This window comes from Vitis riparia, chromosome 8 (genome assembly GCF_004353265.1).
Source record: "Vitis riparia cultivar Riparia Gloire de Montpellier isolate 1030 chromosome 8, EGFV_Vit.rip_1.0, whole genome shotgun sequence".
NCBI classification, from domain to species: Eukaryota; Viridiplantae; Streptophyta; class Magnoliopsida; order Vitales; family Vitaceae; genus Vitis; species Vitis riparia.
The window spans coordinates 2,019,895-2,041,698 of record NC_048438.1 but is presented as its reverse complement, the minus strand read 5'-3'; the positions used below and the strand labels follow the sequence as shown (position 1 = coordinate 2,041,698).

At 29.6% G+C, this 21,804-nt stretch overlaps 1 protein-coding gene across 1 annotated transcript; it reads left to right on the top strand.

The window, feature by feature from the left end:
- Positions 1-18,607: 18,607 nt before the first annotated feature.
- On the top strand, positions 18,608-21,570 carry LOC117919542 (cyclic dof factor 3-like). The gene is made up of 2 exons (XM_034836699.1): positions 18,608-18,799; positions 19,810-21,570. The coding sequence occupies exons 1-2, from the start codon at positions 18,698-18,700 to the stop codon at positions 21,190-21,192; spliced, it is 1,485 nt and encodes a 494-aa protein (XP_034692590.1). The 5' UTR covers positions 18,608-18,697; the 3' UTR covers positions 21,193-21,570.
- The last annotated feature ends 234 nt before the right edge of the window (positions 21,571-21,804 follow it).

Genomic DNA, 21,804 nt, shown 5'->3' with positions numbered 1-21,804 from the left:
CGCATATTAAATTAGGCATTGATTATGAAATATTAAATTTAGACCAAATTGTATTTTTTTTTATTTGATGTATTTAAGTTTGACTAATTGTGCTTATATTTTGGTAATTAATTAAGAAATTTTGAACTAGGCTATTGACATGAGATATTTATGTTGAGTTATATTTGTTAATTTAGATCTATTTTTATTGGCAAAATTTATTGAACTAATTTAAAGTTTGAATTTGGGCTTGAATTATTTTGGGCTTTGCATATTTCTAGATATTTACTATGGACCTATTTTTGTTTTTGCATGGACTCATTTTGTAATTCTGTTGACTGAATACGAATTTATAACATATGAAACATGAAATTTTATGGAAGAAAATGAGACTCAAAAAGCTATAAAATGATATTGAGCTTATTGTAAGCTTGTTTGGGTACACATTCTATTTCCCACTACTATTTGATTTTTTATTTATATATATTTACTCATGTATAGAATTGAATATTGAACAATGTAGAAACTTTGTTTAAATAAGAGGAACAATTCAGTAAATATGTTTTAATAAAATAATAGTTTAGAAAATATTTTTTTTTTAATAAAAGTAAGTTTTCTTAATAAAAATTTAGAAAAGTGTTTTTAGGAAAATCTGGAAAATTGTTTTTAATGAAATTTAATTTCTTTTTAGTAATAATTGTCCAAAATTTATTTGTTTAATAAAAATTGTTCAAAAAATTGGTTTTTAAATAAAATTTCCCAAAGCTTATTTTTCTTTTAATAAAATTGTCCAAAAAAGGTTTTTTTTTTAAATAAATTTTATTTCCTTAAATAGAATAGGATTAAAAGTATTTTTCTTTTTGTATTGGTAAAGGTCTTAAATAATTTTTTAATAAGAATGGAATTTGCAAATTGAAGTTGTAGAAATCCTTTTTTTTTTTTTTTTTTTTTTTTTTAACAAAGTTGAATTAATTTTTTTAAAATAAAATTTATAAAGAAATTAGTTCCTAAATTCAAATTGAAATATTTTTTTAAAAATAAAGTTGCAAAAATTCATTATTTTTTTAGTAAAAGTAAGTGAAAATAATTTTTATTGTCAAATTGAAATTTTATTAGTAATTTTTTTAATTACCATGAGTATAATTAATTTTCTTGAAAATAAAAATTGAATTAAATAATTTGTTGTAAATAAATTGAAACTTTTTGTTCATAGATAAATAAATTGAAACCATTCATTCAAAATTGTTTTTAATTTAAAATATGTATTTTTTAATTAACTTAATAAAGAAATTTGTATATTTCTCTTGTCATTTATTTTGTACATTATTATAATATGTTTATATTATTATTTTCGTGTATACTGATTTATGTCATTAATTTTGGTATCCATTATTAATTAATTAATTTTCATAATTCCCTTAATTCCCCTAGTAGATACCATAGTTATACGGATTTAGAGGGTTGTTACAAATTTTTACCATGCCTTCTCATATGTAACCTGACCCTGACTCGATTTTTGCAGACATATCTTTTCTAAATAAGGAGTCATATTAAAGTTTTATTTCTTACTTTGTTTTCTCTTTTAAAAATAAACTAAGATAAGTGACAATTCCAATTTTTTTAAAAATCAATTTTTCATAATAAAAAAGCGAATCCCAGTTTCAAGTGGGAACACATGTGAAAAATACGGGACCACATTTGTTCTTTCATTTGAATTGATGGTCACATTGTTTCTTTGTTTTTTTTTTTTTTTTTTTTACTCTCAACTTTAATTAAAAACCAAAATTAGGATTTTAAGCAAAAAATATTGATATTAATAATATCCTCATTCAAATATCCTTGAAATCATTTTTACAGGTCTCAAAAAAAAAAAATCTTCTAATAATTGGATAATACGGTATCATAATCATATTATTTGCATGAAATATCCCATTTTTATCATGTTGATTTTTTATTTTTTTCATATTCATAGTATAATTAGTATAAATGTATTTAAATAATATTTGTAATAACTCCAACTTATGTCGTTCCATGTAGATATAATCCGTAATGGGTTTAATAAACTCCTACAACTTTAAAATTCCTTTATATGGTTAAAAAAAGTATTAAAAGTTTCTTTCTATACCTCCATCTACACATAACCTTTTTATTGTATTCATGTGATTTTTAAAAAATCTACTACATATAGTATTAAGAATTTCTTCCTTTACCTCCATCTATACACAATCTTTTTATTGTATTCCCGATATTATAAGGCCACTTAGATAATAGCCTTTTTAGGCTAGACTAAAAGGTTTTACAATATGATTTAAGATAGACTCTGATTCTATTTGTAACAACTCACTTCACCTCATATAAATATTATTTGTTAGACATATAATAATTTAAAAATCATTATTAAATCATCCTAAATCAATCCTAACAACAGGATAGATGACTTGGCCAAAGGAAAATGGCATCATCACTAAATAAATGCCTATTAAAAATATTAATACACTTAATTTAAAAAGGGTATATATGTAGAGAAACCACCAAAATTAAGCAGCAAAAAAAAGATCAAATCTTTTAATTAAGGACAAAGTCATGCTCCAATTATAAGAATCTCATTTCAAAAATTTACTTTTCAACATATGATCTCAAATATGATATTTTTCATTCCCAAGTTTACACATTGCTGATGGGCTTTTTGCATGAGTGTAACTTTTATTTTTTAAATATTTGTTAGAAAACCATCCTATAAAAATTAAAATTAAAATTATCATACTTCTGAGTTAGTAAACCATATTTTGAAAAGATGACTTTATCCTTCGAAAAAATGAATTCCAACATAAAAAAAAAATAAAAAATGTAATCTCCTCTCATGAGAAAAGATAAATTTAGCGTAAAAAACAATTTTTTTTTTCATTTTTTTTAAGCACGAGTTTAGTGTAAAAATAAAGTAAATGGTAAAAAATGCTACATTTTTATATTTATTTTTTGAACAACCAATTTTTAATAATTAAAAAAAAATTCCCACTGTTGAACCAATATGTATTTACTGCTAAGTGTCATGAATAAATCCAACTAAAAACTTTTAAGTAGATATAAATCCACCAAAGCAGCCCCCATGAATCAAGAGGCACAAATGTCAGTCTTTGGACACAAATATTTAAAATTCAAGAAAAGAAATTCTTTAGACTCCACCAGGAACTCACATGTCCCAAAATCTACCACATATATAAAAGAAATAAATTAATAAAAGTGGGGTGCATGAATTCCTAAGATTGATTGAAATGTGTGACACTTCTGCACTGCCCGTGATTGCCATATATACAGTACTTGGGGTGTCCATATTTTATGCATTATTATTATTATTAAACAAAAAAAAAAATTGAAAATGATCATTTCCATATATGAAAGTGACCAAAGATGATAAAGTTAGGCAAGTGGGAACTCACCCACATAAAATAAAATGGAAGTTGACTTTGTGGAGTTCTTTTTATTCATTTCTATATTCTATTATTCTCCTCTATATATACCCACCAACCAACCTCTATCTCTACACAATTCTGCAGTAAATTTGATCATTTGCAACATGGGTCACAAGGGTTTTCTTCATCTGATGATCATCTTTTTGGGTTTCTCATGGCTTCTCTCTTGTGCTGCAGTTCCTTCATCAAGTAAGGCTTAGAGTTGGAGTGTTGATCAGCCATGGAGAATTTAGGATTTTTCAGTTTGTGTGTTTTGATTTTGGTTTCTGTTGTTTGAAAAATATATTCTTGGTGTTGATTTGTAGGAAGCTTCCAGTTAATCAAGGAGGAGCTCTCAGCCCAAGCTGTTTTTCTCTCTCAGGTCCTCTCTCCCTCTCTCAAAACCCTAGACCCCATTTCTATGACTTTTGTACTACTCCATGGTTGCATGGATTTGAAGGAAGCAAGAAAAAGTTCTCAAATTTTCCCCTTTGTTTCCACCTCAATTTTCTTGATTGCTTCAAAGTATAAATCACACCCAACATAAGGTTATCTTATGATACAACCCTTTTTTTTTTTTTTTTTCTTTTGTGTTTTTAAAATTATTTTTTGCTATAATTAACTGTTGAATTACTCTAAAGGTTTTAGATATTTTTTTTCTTTCTATTATTTGATTTTAAGATTATCATATGGTCCAACAGAGCTGTCAACCTGTGATCACAGAGACATTTTTTGGACTTTTCAAAAAACCATTCAAGTCCTTAGATAATTTTCTCATTGGATTATGAAACTAGCTCTTTTGAAAATTAATGTCATCGTAAGTGTGTGTGTGTGTTTTTTTTTTACCAATTTTTTCTTAATTAAAAAGTCCTTTGACCTTGCAGAAGGGAAGGGGTTTCTACAAATTTCCAGAGGTGGAAGAAGGGTACAAAAGGGTGGGGAGGATTGCCATGGAGGGCATAGATGACTATGCAGGAACAGGAGCAAACACCCACCATGACCCAAAGCCTCCAGGGAGAGTTTGAGCCAAGACCTTAAACCAGAGATGAACTCAAAGAAAAGGAGTTGATGATGATGATCATTATCTTAGTTTGGAATGTGTTCTACCTATATCCATATCCACAATCCAATAATTATGAATATACTTCTTTCTTCCTTTCTACAGTGTATATAGTGTATGAAATAAATATATATATTGATCTAGCATGATTAAGAAAAGAGAGATGGGGTTCACCCTTTCTTTTTCTTTTTTTGTTGTTGGGGGAATGGTGTAGGTTGATATATATGGGATTAAGCTTTTCTATGATTAAGAGAGAGAGAGAGAGAGAGAGAGGGTTCACTTTTTTATTTTTTGTGGGCGGTGGGAATGGTGGAGGTTGATATATATGGGATTAAGCTTTTGTTGGCCCCTTGTAATTTATTATATAGTATTTTATATGATTAAGTTAATGGTAATATTGTAATTATCTTTATGCGTGGCATTGCGCCCATTGGAATTGAACTCTCTACCAAAAAGCAATTGCATGAAAAAGTGGCCTCAGACACTATGATTTCTAGAATTCAATCATGTCATGTATTTTAGAGGCAGTGGTACTTCTCCATACATGGACCTTTTCCCAAGCTTTTGCCAAATAAAAATTTTAAAGGCTTATAATCCTGGATACTTTCATTCCTTTTTTTTGTTTGCATTCTCTGTATAAAATAATAAAGCATTTGATTAATTTTATGGAATTTTAAAACTATATTGCAATGAGTTGGATAGTGCAATTTTGTTTTACAATTTACAATAATTATGTCATATACTTTTAAAAAATAATGGAAATAAGTCAATTAATATGATCAAATTAATTCCCATATTTTCAAAACTTTAAACATAATTACCAAATTATTATTACTGTTACTATTAAATTTTAATAATAATAATAATAATAATAATAATAACAAGTTGATTCTTGGATTATTTTTATTATTAAATATTTACATGCTTGAAAATCTAAAATAAAATAACATTTTTTTTAAATTATTATTTTTAGAAATGTCCTTAAAACATGTTATTCAACAAATATTGCATGTTATGTTTAATTATTTTCTTAATTTTTCCCTTTTATTTTTGCAATTTTTGGAAGACACAATCACTCGTAAGATGAAAATTAATTACAAAGCTGCATAATCATTAATAATAAAATGATTGTTGCCTACCTTGTGTTGGAGGGACAAGCCTTCATTTTCAACTCAATACTGTTCCACATGGTAATGTGGTCTACCATTAATTGGATTTGAAGACACCCCATCATGCTTTCTTGTTGTGTCTCAACATGGATTATTCCAACATTTTATTTTCTTGGATTTGTGAGTGCATGCTCCACAATTTTATATGTTGATAATGTTTTTATATAATGATAGGGATTTTATTTTATTTTATAAATTTTATTCCCTTTATACAAAAAATAAAATCTTTCATCCATGCATTTGATAACAAGAAAAATTTTAAAATATCAACAATTATGTACATGATAATTTGTTATTTGTCCAAAGAGAAATGTATGATATTAAAACAATTAGGCTTTATTTGGAAAATATGTTTTAAAATGGTTTTTTTTTTTTTTAAAAAAAATAGTTTCTAAGAATAGTTTTTAAAAACTATTATTTGATATTTTATAAAATAAAATTCTGTTTGGGAATGTGAAATATTTTAAAATTATTTTTATGTTTTTACATATGTTTTAAAAATAACATTTGCATGTAGTGTTTAATTTTTAATTATTTTCAATATTAATATAATTATTCCTTAAAACTATCATTAAAAAAATGAAAATAACTAAAAATAATTAAAAGATTTCTCTAAAAACACTTTGTTATCAATTTTTAAGAACATAAAACAGTTTTATGTGTTTTGACTGTCAAACATATTTTCTTATTTTTTATTTTAAAAGATAAAAACTATATGGAAGGCTTTCATAAGACATTATAAAGACCCTTTCTCGAGGGTATAGGCTCACTAAAGAAGCAAAATCGGGACTGGTTGATGGATTGTGTGTGCACCATTGTAGCTATGAACCAGAAAATATTGGATGGGAAATGGGGTTGTGAAAGAAATCGATCTTAAAAAATAGGGTCTATCTTTTTAGTATTGTCGAATAACATTTTTTATGCAAAATCCGGGCCGGTTGATGGATTGTGTGTGCGCCATTGCAGCCTTGAACTGGAAAATATTGGGTGGAAAATGAGGTCGATAAAGAAACCGGTTTTAAAAAATCGTTACCAAATAGGGTCTATTTTTTCAATATTGTAGAATAACTTTTTTTATATGATTTATTATATTATAGATCATGTACATTGGCAATTAAATAAGTTATTGATCATATTTGAACTATAACTTGATTGTAGTTGAGAAATAATTTGATCATATACTTCTTAATATGATCATTATAGATTTAACTAAATAGTTAAGATTTGAAACCAATGATCATTATAGAACTATAACTAGATTTTACTTTCATCTCATTTTTCCTTGGATAGTTCATAAGAAATTAAAATGAAACCAATGATCCAGCCCATATTGTTGCTATACTGGGCCACACCACATTTTCAGCCCAATTTGGCCTAATATGATTAATGGGCTTAAAATCATTGAGATTTTTCTTTATTTTCCTTCATTTCTCCATTAGAAAGTCCATTGTTCATTGTTTTTTCTCTCTTTGTTGTTGTCCCCCCTTTAATGCTCTTCTAATAAACTAAATTTGTCCATAAAATTTGTAATTTAAGCAAATTTCATTGTCCAAATTTTAAATAAAAAGAATTTATTTATCTTATTTTCATTTTCATCTAAGCCATTAAGAAAAAATATCTTCTAAATTTTTTTATTTATGCCCAATTTTGGTTTAGAAACATTCATAACTACAATTTTCAAAACCTTGGGAAATTAACCATTATTTTTTGAAAATTGTAAATATTGCCACGTTTTTTTAATTTTTTTTTTATAAAAATGCTTTTGCGTTAGATGAGTATAAAAAAATTAGTGAATATATATACATATATTTAAAATAAGGTCATTGCCCTTTAATTTTTTAAAAATATTAGGAATTATTTTATTTCTTTCAATTAAAAATATTTTATTTTGATGTCCAAATTTTTTAGTAAAGAGAATTTTAAATAATTTTATCTTAAACAAAAAAAAAAAGAAAAAAAAAAGTAAGGATAGAATTACAATTGTACATATCATGAAAAGTTATGCAATCTAAATTATTAGAATATATTTGATATAATAAAAAGGCCTACAAGGAGATAGTTGGGCTGCGTCGGGCTGATCAGGTGGGCCATCTACTTTAGCTTTACTATAGTTCTGTGGAAACCTAATGGGCCTAAGCCCAGTATGGTACAGTACACCATTCTAGTTGACCTTCAAGGAATCGTTTTACTTGCCACTCTAATTGCATGTCAAAGTCCACTTAAAAAAAATGGAAGAAAAATAAGGGAAAAAATGTGCATAATTCATCAAGTGAAATTAAATTATTGGAGGATATATAGGTAATTCAAATTTAAAAATCTTATATAATCATTGGAAAATCACTTTTCAAAAGCTATTTATCATAAAATAATTTTTAAAAAGTTATCCTTGGCCTATTTCTTAGAATTATTTTCAAAATGAGTCATATTTTTGGAACATGTCTTATTTACTACATCAAACAAATTAATTAAAAAATTATTGTTGTTATTATTTTTTTTAATATTTGCATTAAAAAAAATTTGGTGTTAATTATTAGGATATAATATTTGTAATTTATTTTTATTTTTTATTTTTATTTTTTGTTATTATTGTTGTTGCTTACTAGTTGGTGCACAAGTGTCCATTTGGTGATGCTGCAATATCACAAAGAACATTATTTAATTTTTGTTGTTTTAGTTATGTTACATGAAAGCTAGCTTGTAGAAAAGAAAAGGAAAGAGGAGAAAAGCCCAAAAAAATTTAAAAAAAATACAAAACATCAATGCCTAAGCCATAAGAGAATAGAGAGTCAAGTCTAATTATTATTATTTTAAATTTGGTTTAGATTATTATAATTTAAAAACTTCTATTATTTGAAAATATTATTATATTTTCTTGTTAATGATCTATACATATGCTCCTTCAAAGCCTCTTGTTTTTTGTATTTTTATTTTATTTTTTTTAATATTTTCAAATTTAAAAGGTGGGAAAATTAAGAACTAGAAAAACTTGATATGATCAAGTGTAATTGCTCTTACTAAAGGCTTTGCATGAAGAGCGAGAATGGTGCCATGGGACTTGCCATGAGGTCGCTACCAATTTGATGCTTGCCTAGTAAGGTTGCGACACTAAGATAGATGGAAATAAAAGAACTAAGTAGACTGGAAGGAAAATACAAGTTTACCACCCTAGAAAAAACATTAAAGAAAACAAATTCAATCACTACCTAAAGTAGTCTACAAGGGATATAAAGTTAGGAAGTAATCCTTTGTTCACAAAATCTACCATTCACTATTCACCATTTTCTCCAAAGAACTCTCTACCTCTAATCAAGCAACTTCCTCACTTTTTTACTTCCAATTGCCACAACTTGCAACAACCCTCAAAACATGAACAATTCTCAAGTAGTATTGGACAATTGGAACATTATGTGGAAATTGAACACAACTTCCTCTTTAGAATTCCAAATGAAGTCCCACAAAATGAATTTTAATCTTAACTCAAAGACCTTTAATGTGGTAGATAGTATGAAGAAGAATTTTCACTATCCTAGTACTAGATTTACCTTGACTATAAACTTAAAAAAAATAGTTTCTACTTCCTTTAACATCTCACATGATTAGAGTAATGAATTGGAACTTCTTTTTAACTAGGTGTTGGATCATATAATGAGATACTCCTATGTTAAGCTCCCTTGGTTGGAAAAGATTTGCCCATTAGTGTGGATCATTTTTTTTTTTTTTTTTTTTTACCATAGTAGGGAAGGAAGTCGAAAACATTGAAAGATGTTGAAACACTATAGTTCTTAGGCAAACCAATCTTGTAGGCATTGTCACCAACCTACTGAATTACCTTGAATGGTCCATCTACCTTAGGTTGAACCTTGAAAAGCTTTCTAGGTGGAAAATGTTCTCTTTGAAGATGAACCCAAACCATATCACCTACTTTAAACTCCATGAATCTTTGACTCTTATTGACATTCTTTTTGTACCTCCTATTTTGCTTGATAATTCTGTCTTGAACCTGTTCATGCAACTTTTTAATACTCTTATCTTGTTCTTCAACATCCTTTCTAACATGATCAATGGCTGGGAATGGAACCGAGTCGATTAGAGTTATGGGATTCTAACTATATATCACTTCAAAGGGACTGCAACTTGTTTGACTAGTGAATTGATTTTAAACAAAGTCAATTGGAATCAAAGTAAGATCCCATTTCCAAATGTTCTTACCCATGCTTCTTAAAAGATTTCCTAAGCTTTGGTCAATAACTTCAATTTGACCATCGGTTTAGGGATGACAAGACATACTGAAATTTAGACTTGTTTCTAATTTCCTTTAAAAGGTGTGCCAAAAATAACTCAAGAACTTCGAATCTTAATTAGAAACAATGGTTTTTGGTATGCCATGAAGCTTCATAATCTCTTGAAAATTCAAATCATCCATATGAGTTGCATCTACAATCTTCTTAAATGGAATAAAATGAGCCATTTTAGAGAATCAATTAACAACCAACAAGATAGAATCATTGTTTCTTTGAGTTCTTGGCAAACCCAAAACAAAATCTATACTAACATCTTCCTAAGGAGCTTTAGGTAGAAGTGAAGTGTATAAACCGGTGTTTTGGTTGTGACTTTTGGCTATGTGGTAGATTCTACATCTCTTTACATGCATCTCAACCTCTCTTCCTATTTTTGTCTAATAAAAATGTTCAACAATAGCAAGAGTTTGGTCTCTCCCAAAGTGACCACTAATCCCACTTTAATGAGTTTCTTTGATAATACACTCTCTTAAAGAACACTAAGGAATGTAGTTGATGTATGTTGTGTATGCATCTTGTGTTTTCTATAAAAATAGAGGTTCTAGGAATAAATAGGAATGAATCTAATCAATGTAAAAATAGATGTATAGTTTTATGAAAGATACTCTCAGATCCAAGCTAAGGGATAAGAAATACTATCCTAAGTATTGGAATGAGGCATAACTGTGTTGACGTAAGATTTTTTAAATATCAATGGTTAGGAAGTTTAGATCATATTATAATATCCTTATTTCATGATCAATTCATGATTGAACACTTCAGCATATCATTCATATATTATTTGATTGTTTTTTTTATTTTTTTATAATAGATCTCTTTAGAATAAAATGATTAATAATATAAATCTATTGTAGAAATCCCTATGGAGATGACCTAGCTGCTATGCTAACCTTTGTGTTTGTTTTCAATTTCAAAGAAAGAAATTGTTTTGGTTTGAAAACTAGAGATATTGATGACAACATTACTAGTGCAGTTGTATGATACTTCAATTAAGTGTATATTTTCTTATAACCAAAACTATTCACCATTAATGAGTCAAATCGGTTATATCATGTCATGTTTTTAAAAGCCCTATCCTAACAAGAACTCAAGATATTTAAATAGATGCTAAAGAAACAAGTTAACAAGGGAGTTTATCAAGTCCTAAGGATGTTTACGGATGGACTGAGGACCTGAAATATTGTTCTAATCTAAATCAATGATTCTCAAGCCCAAACCAAAATCTCAAATGAACCCCCTCTCGAGATTCAAAACTCCTCCTAACAATACAGGTTTACACTTAAGAACACTAAAACACACTGAAAAAGAAGTTCTATAAATAGAAAGGCTCTATTTCTTACCATAGCACTAGAACGTGCTAAGTAGATGTAGATGTTAGTCGAAGGTTTCTCCTAAGTGTGTTTTGTTGATAACAAATTATGGTTAGTATGCTAATGATTGAAAATCAAGTTAAGTTTCAAGTATAAAAAAAAATAAAAATAAAAAGTGATCTGAACCTTAAAAGGATCGCAAAGGAAAGGGTGCATGAAGATCATTTAAGTTTAGGAACTCAATGTAAGATGAATACTTGGGTGCACCTAGGATTTTTTACATGATTCATGTATCTTTGTTATTCTTGATTTTATTGAAATTGAGCTTTAATGATCATATTTTATCTAAACTCAATTACATTTTAAAAAAACCTTAGGTAAATCTATTCAAATTTGATTTATAGAGGTATTTAAAGATATTGCCTATAAAGTTAAAAATATCGGCTTTGATGAATATATCGATAATTCGATTTTATGGATATATCGGGATATATAAGGAAATATTGGTGGCACAAAAATTAATCGAAACTCATGAAAATGTTGAAAAAATTCTAAAAAATAATAATAATAGACATTTTGAATTTTTTTTATTGAGGAAATTGATATGAAATAATTTATTCTATTCGATAATATTATTGGTACATCAATAAGAAAAACGAAATTTGTAAATGTATATTCATTATTAAGCTACATTAAATATTATTAAAAAATAATAATATTATGACATTTGATTATATTATGATTAACTTTAAAACATATTTAATATTAAAATTATAACTTATTTAATTCAAATGAATTCAATGATATAAAATAAATTATGATATATGTATAATTTTTTAATACTTATATATATTTTTTATATTTAATTAATATATAATGACATTAAAAAGATCTATTAAAAATTATTATGATAGTTTTTATATTTTGGTAGTCAATTAAATGAACTTAAAAAATAAAATAAGTCATAATTTGCACACACACATATTTATGTGCAAAGTTATCATTGAAGGCTATTTAGCCCAAGGGTAGAGCAAGGTTCAACTTGAACCTTTTGTTTGAGGTTGGGAACCAATTGAACTAGTTATCATTTCTTGATCGAGGTCTGATCAAGGGGTCTAAAAAATTTTCTCTCTCCTAGAAAGGTTGTGTTCCTAGTCAAGGAAAACCCCTTCTCAATTGAGGGTACCCCATTCCGAATCAAGGTCTAATCAAATCTTAAAAATGACGAATGGTCACCTGTTAAGCATTAATTGCCTAATGGCTAGTCAACCAATTAAACTAGAGCTCGATTAGGAAAGGTCAATTAGTTTACTTTTTGGTGTCTAAGGTTGCAAACCTATAAATAGAGAGCCCTCATTCATTTATTGAGAAGAGAACACTTACATTAAACTTTCTACCTACTTGTTTTTCACATTCAAAGATTTTTTTTTTCTTTGGTGTATTAACTTCTCATTTAGTGCACCTTTGTATTCATCTTATCTTCTTTGTATTTGTTCATCTATTAATCTAGATTGAGTGTGCTTAAACTCTCATCTATTCGAGTAAGGTTGAGTATTAGAGCTTTAAGTTAGGATTAAACTTGAAGAAAGATTTGTAGAGCCCATTGGAGCTAGTGAATCCAATTGTAAAGACTTGAAAGCCTTAGATTAGTAGAACCCTCACTTGGAAGGAGGTTGAGGAGAAGTGGACGTAGATGAGATTTGTTGAGTCACTATAAATAGTGTTTGCATCTCTCTAACTCTATTTCTTTACATTTATTGATTTTTTTATTTATTATTAAAATTGTTTTAAAAAAAGTTTTAAAAACTCAATTCACCTTTCATCCCCCTTTAAGGTGTTTTGCTTAAGTTAATTAACTTTGTTTCACAATTAGTATTAGAGTTAGACCTTTTGCTAAAGATTTTGCAATCTAAGAGGATATGGCTAATTCATCAAGCTCACCACATTTGGAAGGTTTTGCAACCAACCGACCTTCATTCTTTACATGAATTGATTATTCTTATTAGAAAATAAAAATGACTTGGTTTTTATAATCCATAGATCTTGGCCTTTGAGATGTTATTGAAGATGATCCTACTATTCTTTCTAAACTAGTGAATGAAGTGATGGTTCCAAAAACCAAATAAGAATGAAATAAGCATGATAGAAGAAAAGTTCAATTGAATGCTAGAACCATATACTTTTTACGTTGTGTCATTGATAGAAATGAATATCATTGTGTATATCAATGTAAATCAACTAAAGAGATTTGGAGATTGCTTGAAGTAACTCATGAAGGAACTAATAAAGTAGAAGATTAAGTCAAGGATAAATATATTTGTTCATAGTTATGAGTTATTTGCTATGAAAGATAATAAATATGTTATTGAGATGTTTACTAGGTTCAGTGATATCGTGAATGGTCTTGAAGCTTTAGGTAAGACTTACAAAGAATCGAAAAAAGTGATGAAGATATTGAGGTCCTTTCTTAAGAAGCAAATGACTTAACCAAATTGCGATTAGAAGAGTTGATTGGGTCACTAATAACTCATGAGATCACCACATAAAGGGTCATTAAGAAGTTGAGAACAAGAAGAAGAAGAGCATAACTCTCAAATCTTCAACTTATGAGGAAAGGGTTGAAGAAGATGAAAATGAAAGTGAAGAAGATGAAGACTTAGTCTTCATCACAAAGAAAGAAGATTCACCTTAAGAAATGAATCTAATAAAAAAAGAAGCTTCATCAAATGGTAACAAGGAAAAGATGAATCTAATATGCTACAAGTGCAAGAAACTGGAGTATATTAAGTATGATTGCTCTCTTTACAAAAGTGAAGCAAAGAAAGACAAAAAAATAAAAAATAAAAAAGATAATGGTGATGACTTGGAGTGATAATGAAGATGACTCCATTAAAGAAGAAAAAAAAGAAGGAAATGACCAATATGTGCTTCATGGCCATTGATGAACTTGATGAGGTAAATTTAAACCTTAACAATGATTATTTACGATATGCTTTAGTGGAGCTATATGAAGATCTAAAAAAGTTTGGTTTGAAAATGTTTCTCTTAGAAAGGAAAATTCAAACTCTTGAAAAAGAACTTGAAGAGTTGCAAGAAAAATTTTTAAATGTTGAAAATGCTAAAACTTCTTTTGAAAAGAAGAATGAAATTTTGAAAAATGAATGATTAACCTTTTCACTTCCTATTTTGTCTTCTAATCAAAAGTCTTTTGACATGATCATTACTAGTAAAAAATGAACCTTTGATAAAAAGGGGTTGGGATACAAGTCTTCGAAAGAACCAAAAGTATTTCAAAAACTATTTTATGAAAGAATCCTCTAATGTAAGTCCTTCCACCACTTGCAATTTTTTTAGAAGAAGAGGACACATTATTAGCACTTTCTCTCTAAGAAATAGTTCTTAAAAGACTACAATTTAAAAAAAACTAAGAAGATTTGTGTTGAAAAATAAAAAATAACTAACCCCGAAAGACCCAAAAAGATATGGGTACCTAAATATACTTGAATTATGTTTGTAAGGCTTAAAGAATGACAAATGTTTCTTGGATAGTGGATGCTCAAGACACATGACTAGAGATGAGTCTAAGTTTGCATTTCTCACAAAGAAGGGTGATTATGTGACATTTAGGTACAATGAAAAAGGAAGGATCATTGGGCATCGAAATGTAGGTAATAACACTTTTCCTCTTATTGAAAATGTGTAAAGTTGATGGTTTAAAGCAAAATCTTCCAAGTATAGGTCAACCATGTGATAAAGGTTTTAAAGTGATTTTTGAAATATTTTATTGCGTCATCAAAGATATTCAAAATGATAAAACCATTTTCGTGGGTCATAGAAGTGAAAATGTTTATACATGCTATATAAGTGAAAATGCTTATACAATTGATATTAAAAAAAATATGATGGTCATAATAAATGTTTTTATATCATGCATGATCAAAGTTGGTTGTAGCATAGGAAATTGGGACATGCTAACATGGACTTCATTTCACAACTCAACAAAAATGAACTTATAAGAGGTCTTCTCAAAATCAAATTTCTAAAAGCCAAAGTTTATGAAGTGTGCCAAAAGGAAAAACAAATAAAAAACTCTTTAAAAAACAAACTCTTTCTAAAAGACTTTTTTAAAAAGGACTTTTGCATATGGATTTCTTTGGTCCAATTTCATCAAATTTTAATGACGGTCCCTATCCACATTCCCTTGAATTCTAGACTTGTTCTCCTTACTTTTTCAAGAAAAACTTCATACAAGCCTTCTAGTAAGGATAGTCATTGCCATCAAAATACGGTGGATTATTAATAGAGAATCCAATCCTTTGTTGTTCTACAACTAGATCTAGTAGGATTGAAAAAAAAAATGATTTTTAAAATTTTTTTGTACTTTGATACTAATTAAAAGTTCATAGGTCTAGTTTAGGAAACAACTAAAGGGGGAAATAGGTGTTTAAAACCTTTTAGTCATATATTAAATGTTTTCAATCATTTAACTATATTATTTTAATATAGGGAAGTGCAAAAAACAATCAACACAAGACACACGAATTTTTACGTAGAAAACCATCCACAATGTCTCCTAGAGACTATGTGGATATAAAAATCATGGGGTTAAAGACTTTTAATCACAAATCCACTACTGGAAATAATAGTACATAAATTTATCTAACAAATGTTATCCCTAAGTCTTACTCCTCAACACCTATACTAAACTTCATGTCCCTAATGTGACACCACACATACCCTTAATAGATTTTACCTTAGCAACTGAGGGGATGCAGATCTCCTTCTCAACCTAACAAATGCCAAGATAGATGTTTGTGAGAGTTTCGAGAATGAGAAGACAAATTAGGTTTGTTTTTTTTTCTTCCAATGTTTGCATAAAAGAACAAATCCTTTTTAATGTTCTAAAATAAAACCTTTAAAATATAGAAAATTAATGTTCTAGAATTCTATAAAATTCTACCACGGGTGCTTGAGCACTCTCTTTATCACTCTTTAAACCTATTTTAATTTTTTTTAATTCAATTAAAAACCTACCTTCGTCACCATACCTTCAATTAACTGCAAATTGCCTTTCTTGAACCTTTCTATATATACATGTATCATTGTGGTTGATCATGCAGTAAATTTGAGTCTTCAATGGAAAGTAAGACAATCTAGAAAACTCCCAAGCCATAATATTTGGATCAAAATTGATAACTTTAAAATAGATAGCCTAACATACCAATAATGTATATAAATTTTAAATAAATAAATAGTTAGATTTGATTGTTTTGGGTTGCTTGAGCCCCTACTCAAATTCACTTTTTTTTTTTTTTTAATCCAAACCTAATTTAGATTATAAATTAGGTTGTTTGGACTTACATTTAACTAAATTGAAATTGTCCAAGGTCTAACTAAACAGATTTAATAGATTTAATTTTTATTTCATTTTTTAAAAACTTGTAAGATAATTAGGAATTTTGGATCATATGGGTTGTTTGGCCCGACAAAATATAAGTCTCAAACATCTTTTAAAACAATTGTTCAACGGAATTACTATTATTATTTTTTTGTCGTATTTTTATCTTTTGATTTTTTTTTTTCAAAAATTAGTTTAACATGACATTTGAAAGAGAGATTTTGCAAAAAAACTAAAAATCACAATTTCAAAATATGATTTCTAAACTTATATTAAATCCATAATTTAGAGATGTGATTTATGAATTATACTTGTAATCTTAGTCATTGAAAACATATGATAAAATTTAAGTTTTTGGATGAAGGTATAAATATATAAGATCAATGAATAAAAAAAATGTGATCACTTACAAACATATGTGACCAAATATAAACCAAAAAAAGTGACCAAATAAGAAAAAAAAAATGGGACCACTTATAAACAAATGATCAAATTAAATTCCAAATATATTATAATTGAGACAAATTATAAACAAATAAAACTGAGATACAAGGTAATGAAATCCAAGTTAGGTACAAAGTAGTAAAAACCAAATCATTAATGGTACGAAATAATGAGAATATATAATAAGAAAAATAAAATAAGAACAAGCAGATTTATGTGAAAAACTCTAAAAGAAAAAAACCATGAATTGAGGAGAAGAAAATCCACTATATCAAAAATTAGTATAAGATGAAAGAGTTGAGAGTAACTACCATAGAAACATATACATCATAACCCTAAAATTATATATCATCACATATATAAGTATATATATTTTGGTCAGACCAAATAAATTTTAGGTTATTAAACTTTAACAATTAACATGACATAAGATTAAAACAAATTATAAAAGAATAAGACGGAGATACAAAGTAATTGGATCCAAATTATAAAAGAATGATATCCAAATATAAAGTAGATTTTTTTATGGATAATGATTGGATAATGTAGATAATGATACAAAAAAAAAAAAAAAAAAAAAAAAAAATGATCAAGAATGGGGTAAGAAAAAGCCCTGTGGCTGTGTTTAACGCGGAGAGACCCATCATACAGATACTAGGAAGGAAAAAGACATTGAAGGCGGCGTAAAAGGCTACCAGTCTTGCTTTTTGTCCTCCTTTTTCTCTTTTTCTGAGTGATGGGCCCCACCTCCCTACCACTTTACACTTCTCCCCACGTCACCTCCCAATCCTCAGCCACCAAATCTCTCTCTTTCCCACCACCTCTCTTTGCCGACTCGGATGCCACCTGGCAAAATTTCATCCATATCCCTCGTAATATTCATCAATGAATTTTCCTAAAATAATTTTTTAGTTACGTTGATGTAATAATGTTACATCAATTATAGTCATGGTAGATAAATAAAGAAAAAAATAAAAAAAAATATTAATATAATTAGATATTTTTTTAAAAAATTTTAAATTTATAAATTTAAAAAGACTTATTAAAAAAGTCAAAAGCCATTGAAGAAGACGAATTACTTCATTATCAAACTTTTCTCTTGAAGAAAATTGTGCATTATGATAAATACTATATACGACAAATACGAATGATAAACAAAAGAATTAAAAATAATATTTTCCATGGACATAATTATTTCTCAAGAAGAAAACAAAAATAAAAAAGCAACCCATTTCCACGTGTTAATTTTTAAAAATATGAGAAATAATATATAAGGTAGTTTAAAAAATATTTTCCATAAAAAACATATTTTCATATTTCTTATTATTTAAAAAATAAAAAAAGGTTGCCACGTCATCCCTATAAATCCTCAGCCATCACGCTCTTGGTGCTCTTTTTCACAACTTTCTCTAAAACTTACTTGACACTTCACAGTCTTCTCTAAATTTATAATTTATTTATTTTACTTTTCAAGACTTTCTCTCCAAAAGCTCTCTCTTTCTATTTCTTACTTTCATGGGTTTAGCATTTCTTCTTCTTCTTCTTCTTTGAGAGATCTTCAATTTCATTTCACACCTCACCACTGACAAAATGAACGGTGGAGATTTGGCTGTGAGCAGAGACCCTGCTATCAAGCTCTTCGGCACCACGATTCAGACCCAGATTTGCTCCAACTCCCCTAAGAAATCATTGGTATGTGAATTTTTCTGTGTTTCAGCCCTTTCTTCTTTTGGGTAAGCCCTAATGTTTCGTTTGGATGTGGGAAACGGTGGGAAAAGGAAAAACGAGACATGGGTAGTTGTTGTTTTATTCGGTTCCCTTTAATTGGGCTAATGTTATTTGTGTTGTTATCTGTATTGGCTTTTCCTAGAACGGGGTTTCTAAATTTTGATTTCTAATTTTATGTTGGAAGCTTGGAATTAAATTGCTATTGTAAAATCCATGTTTTCATGTAATGATTCTTAAATTTTTCTGTGATGAATTTGGAACTATAATTAGGCTAAAAGTAATCCTCCTATGGTTATATGAACAGATTGGGTAATGTAATTTGTGGTGTTGTTGTTGGGGTAGTAGTTTATCTTTGATTCCGCGAGGTTTGCATCAAAATTTGACTGGGATTTTCTCGAGAATCCAATAGGGATTGCCCATAAAGGAAATTGGGGAATTTGATATTTCGCAGGTTGTTTGTTTGTGGAAAATTAGTTACAAGGGTTATGATTCCGAGTTCTACAGAATTATATTATGGTATGCCAACCTTGCATTTTGGTTGCACAAATTGGGAAGAGTTCATATAATGTTCATAATCAATAATGGATTGGTTAATGGGAATGGATCTTCATTGATTGCAAATCTAGTTTCGATACTCTCAATCATTATGCTTTATGGGAAGCTTCAATGGTTCATCGTGTTATAAAGGTTTAGGAAATTTGGGTTTGCCCTATTTGTTTTGAGGGACAGTGGAGGGGAGAAAGGAAATAAGTGGGAAAGACCGAACTTATAAATTTTGACTAATGACAGTTGGAGAGTTCCTCACTACAAATTCTGCCCCAATTTTTTGATAAAAACATCATTCGAGATGTATCCCCCTTTAATGGGGAAAAGGGATCTTTTTATTTTTTTGTTTTTTTCTGCACATTGCTTTGGTTATTTAATTTCTTCCCAGTTCTGAACGGAGGGTTTTTGGTTTTGATTCATGATTTCAGGATGCTCCCAGTGAAATAACAAAAGCTGAAGCTGAGGATCCATGTGCAGAAGACTCTAGAAAGCCAGATGGGTCTTCAGTTTCTGAGGATGGTAAGGAGGAGCAGCAAACTCAAGTGCAGATGAGTGGGCTGCAAGTGCATAAGGACCAGGGCGAGACCAATAGTTCAGGCCAAGAAAAAGTACTGAAGAAGCCAGACAAGATTCTCCCATGTCCGCGATGCAACAGTTTAGAGACAAAATTCTGCTACTTCAACAACTACAATGTGAACCAACCCAGGCACTTCTGCAAAAACTGCCAGAGGTACTGGACGGCAGGTGGAACAATGAGAAATGTTCCTGTTGGTGCTGGGCGGCGGAAGAACAAGCACTTAGCCTCCCAATATCGTCAGATAATGGTATCCTCTGATGGAGTACCCACTACTGTGATTGAGGCGTCAGACTCATCTAATCAACAAATTCTCTCATGTGGCGAAACTTCAACCACTTTTAGGCCTTCAACAGCAAGTGGAACAGTCCTAAAATTTGGTCCTGAAGCACCTCTATGCAAGTCCATGGAGACGGTGCTTAGTATCAGGGAACAGAAGAGATGTGCTGAGATGCGAACTGTCAATTGCGGAGGAAATGGGGAGGAGCCAACCTCATGTACATCTTCAGTGTCGGCTCCTAGTTTCCCAGAAAATGAGTTTCCTGAAAATGTTGGGCATAAGGACCGACCTAGTTTGCCTGCATCTCGTAGTGAGATTCATCCACAACTTCATCAGCCCTGTTACCCTGTTCCTCCATGGGCTTTCCCTTGGAATCCAGGTTGGACCAATGTAGCTCCTGTAGCACCACCTCAGTGCTCGTCTGACACTGTTTATGCTCCGAACAACAGTAATCCAAATTCAGTTCAGTGGTGCTCTAGACCAATGCTGGCAGTTCCTGGCTTTTGTGCACCAACCATACCTCTACAGCTTGTGCCTCCCTCATATTGGGGTTGCATGCCCATCTGGGGTGCAGGAACAGGGAACATCTCCTTGGCTGGATCCAATGACTGCCTGTCTCCCTCATCCTCCACGAGCAACAGTTGTTCAGGCAACGCCTCACCAACACTAGGCAAGCATTCCAGAGATGCACAACCAGCAGAGGAACAGAAGCTAGAGAAGTGTGTTTTGGTTCCAAAGACTCTCAGAATTATTGACCCAGATGAGGCTTCAAAGAGTTCTATCTGGGCTACATTAGGCATTAAGCCTGACCAGAAAGCACCCATATCAAAAGGCGGCATTTTCAAAGCATTTGAACCCAAGTCTGGAGCCAAGACCGATCTATCAGATGCCACTCAGGTACTAGAAGCAAACCCTGCAGCTCTGTCTCGCTCCCAAACATTCAAAGAAAGTACGTAAAGCTGATGTTGAATACAGTCGTTGCTTGAAGAATTTGTCTCTCTGCAATCTTTCCATGCATATTTGCTATCTAGAGAATATTGCTTCAGCTTTGAGTTGCTGGATCAGTCATGGAACCCATTTGTATAATTGAAGCTGGTTTTGAAGACAAGTTCTCGGTCCATCAATGCATCTGTTTTGGTTCAATATGCTGTAAATAGTAGAAGATACGACATGGGGGACTGTAGGTTTCAGTTCATTAGCTCATATATCATCTTGGATTTGATTCAGCAAAAAAGAAAGAGAGAAATCTATATCTATTCTGCTGGTTGTATGAATACAAACATGTTGGAAATTAAATTGTTAACCCATGTTGGGGTTTTCCCCTTTTCAAATGTCTTCTACTTGCCTGCTATATTTGGATCTTTAGAATTCGTGGTTGGTGCACATAAACTCCAAGTTTGGAGTTCTTTTGAGGGACATTGCTGTTGTACCTCTTCGATATCATATCGAACTTTTATATATAATGGGACTGTGGAACAAATATATAAAGAAATGAGATTTAGGCCGATCAAAATATAACAACATGAGACTTAAGTAAGAAACAGATGTGATACGAACATAAAGAAATGA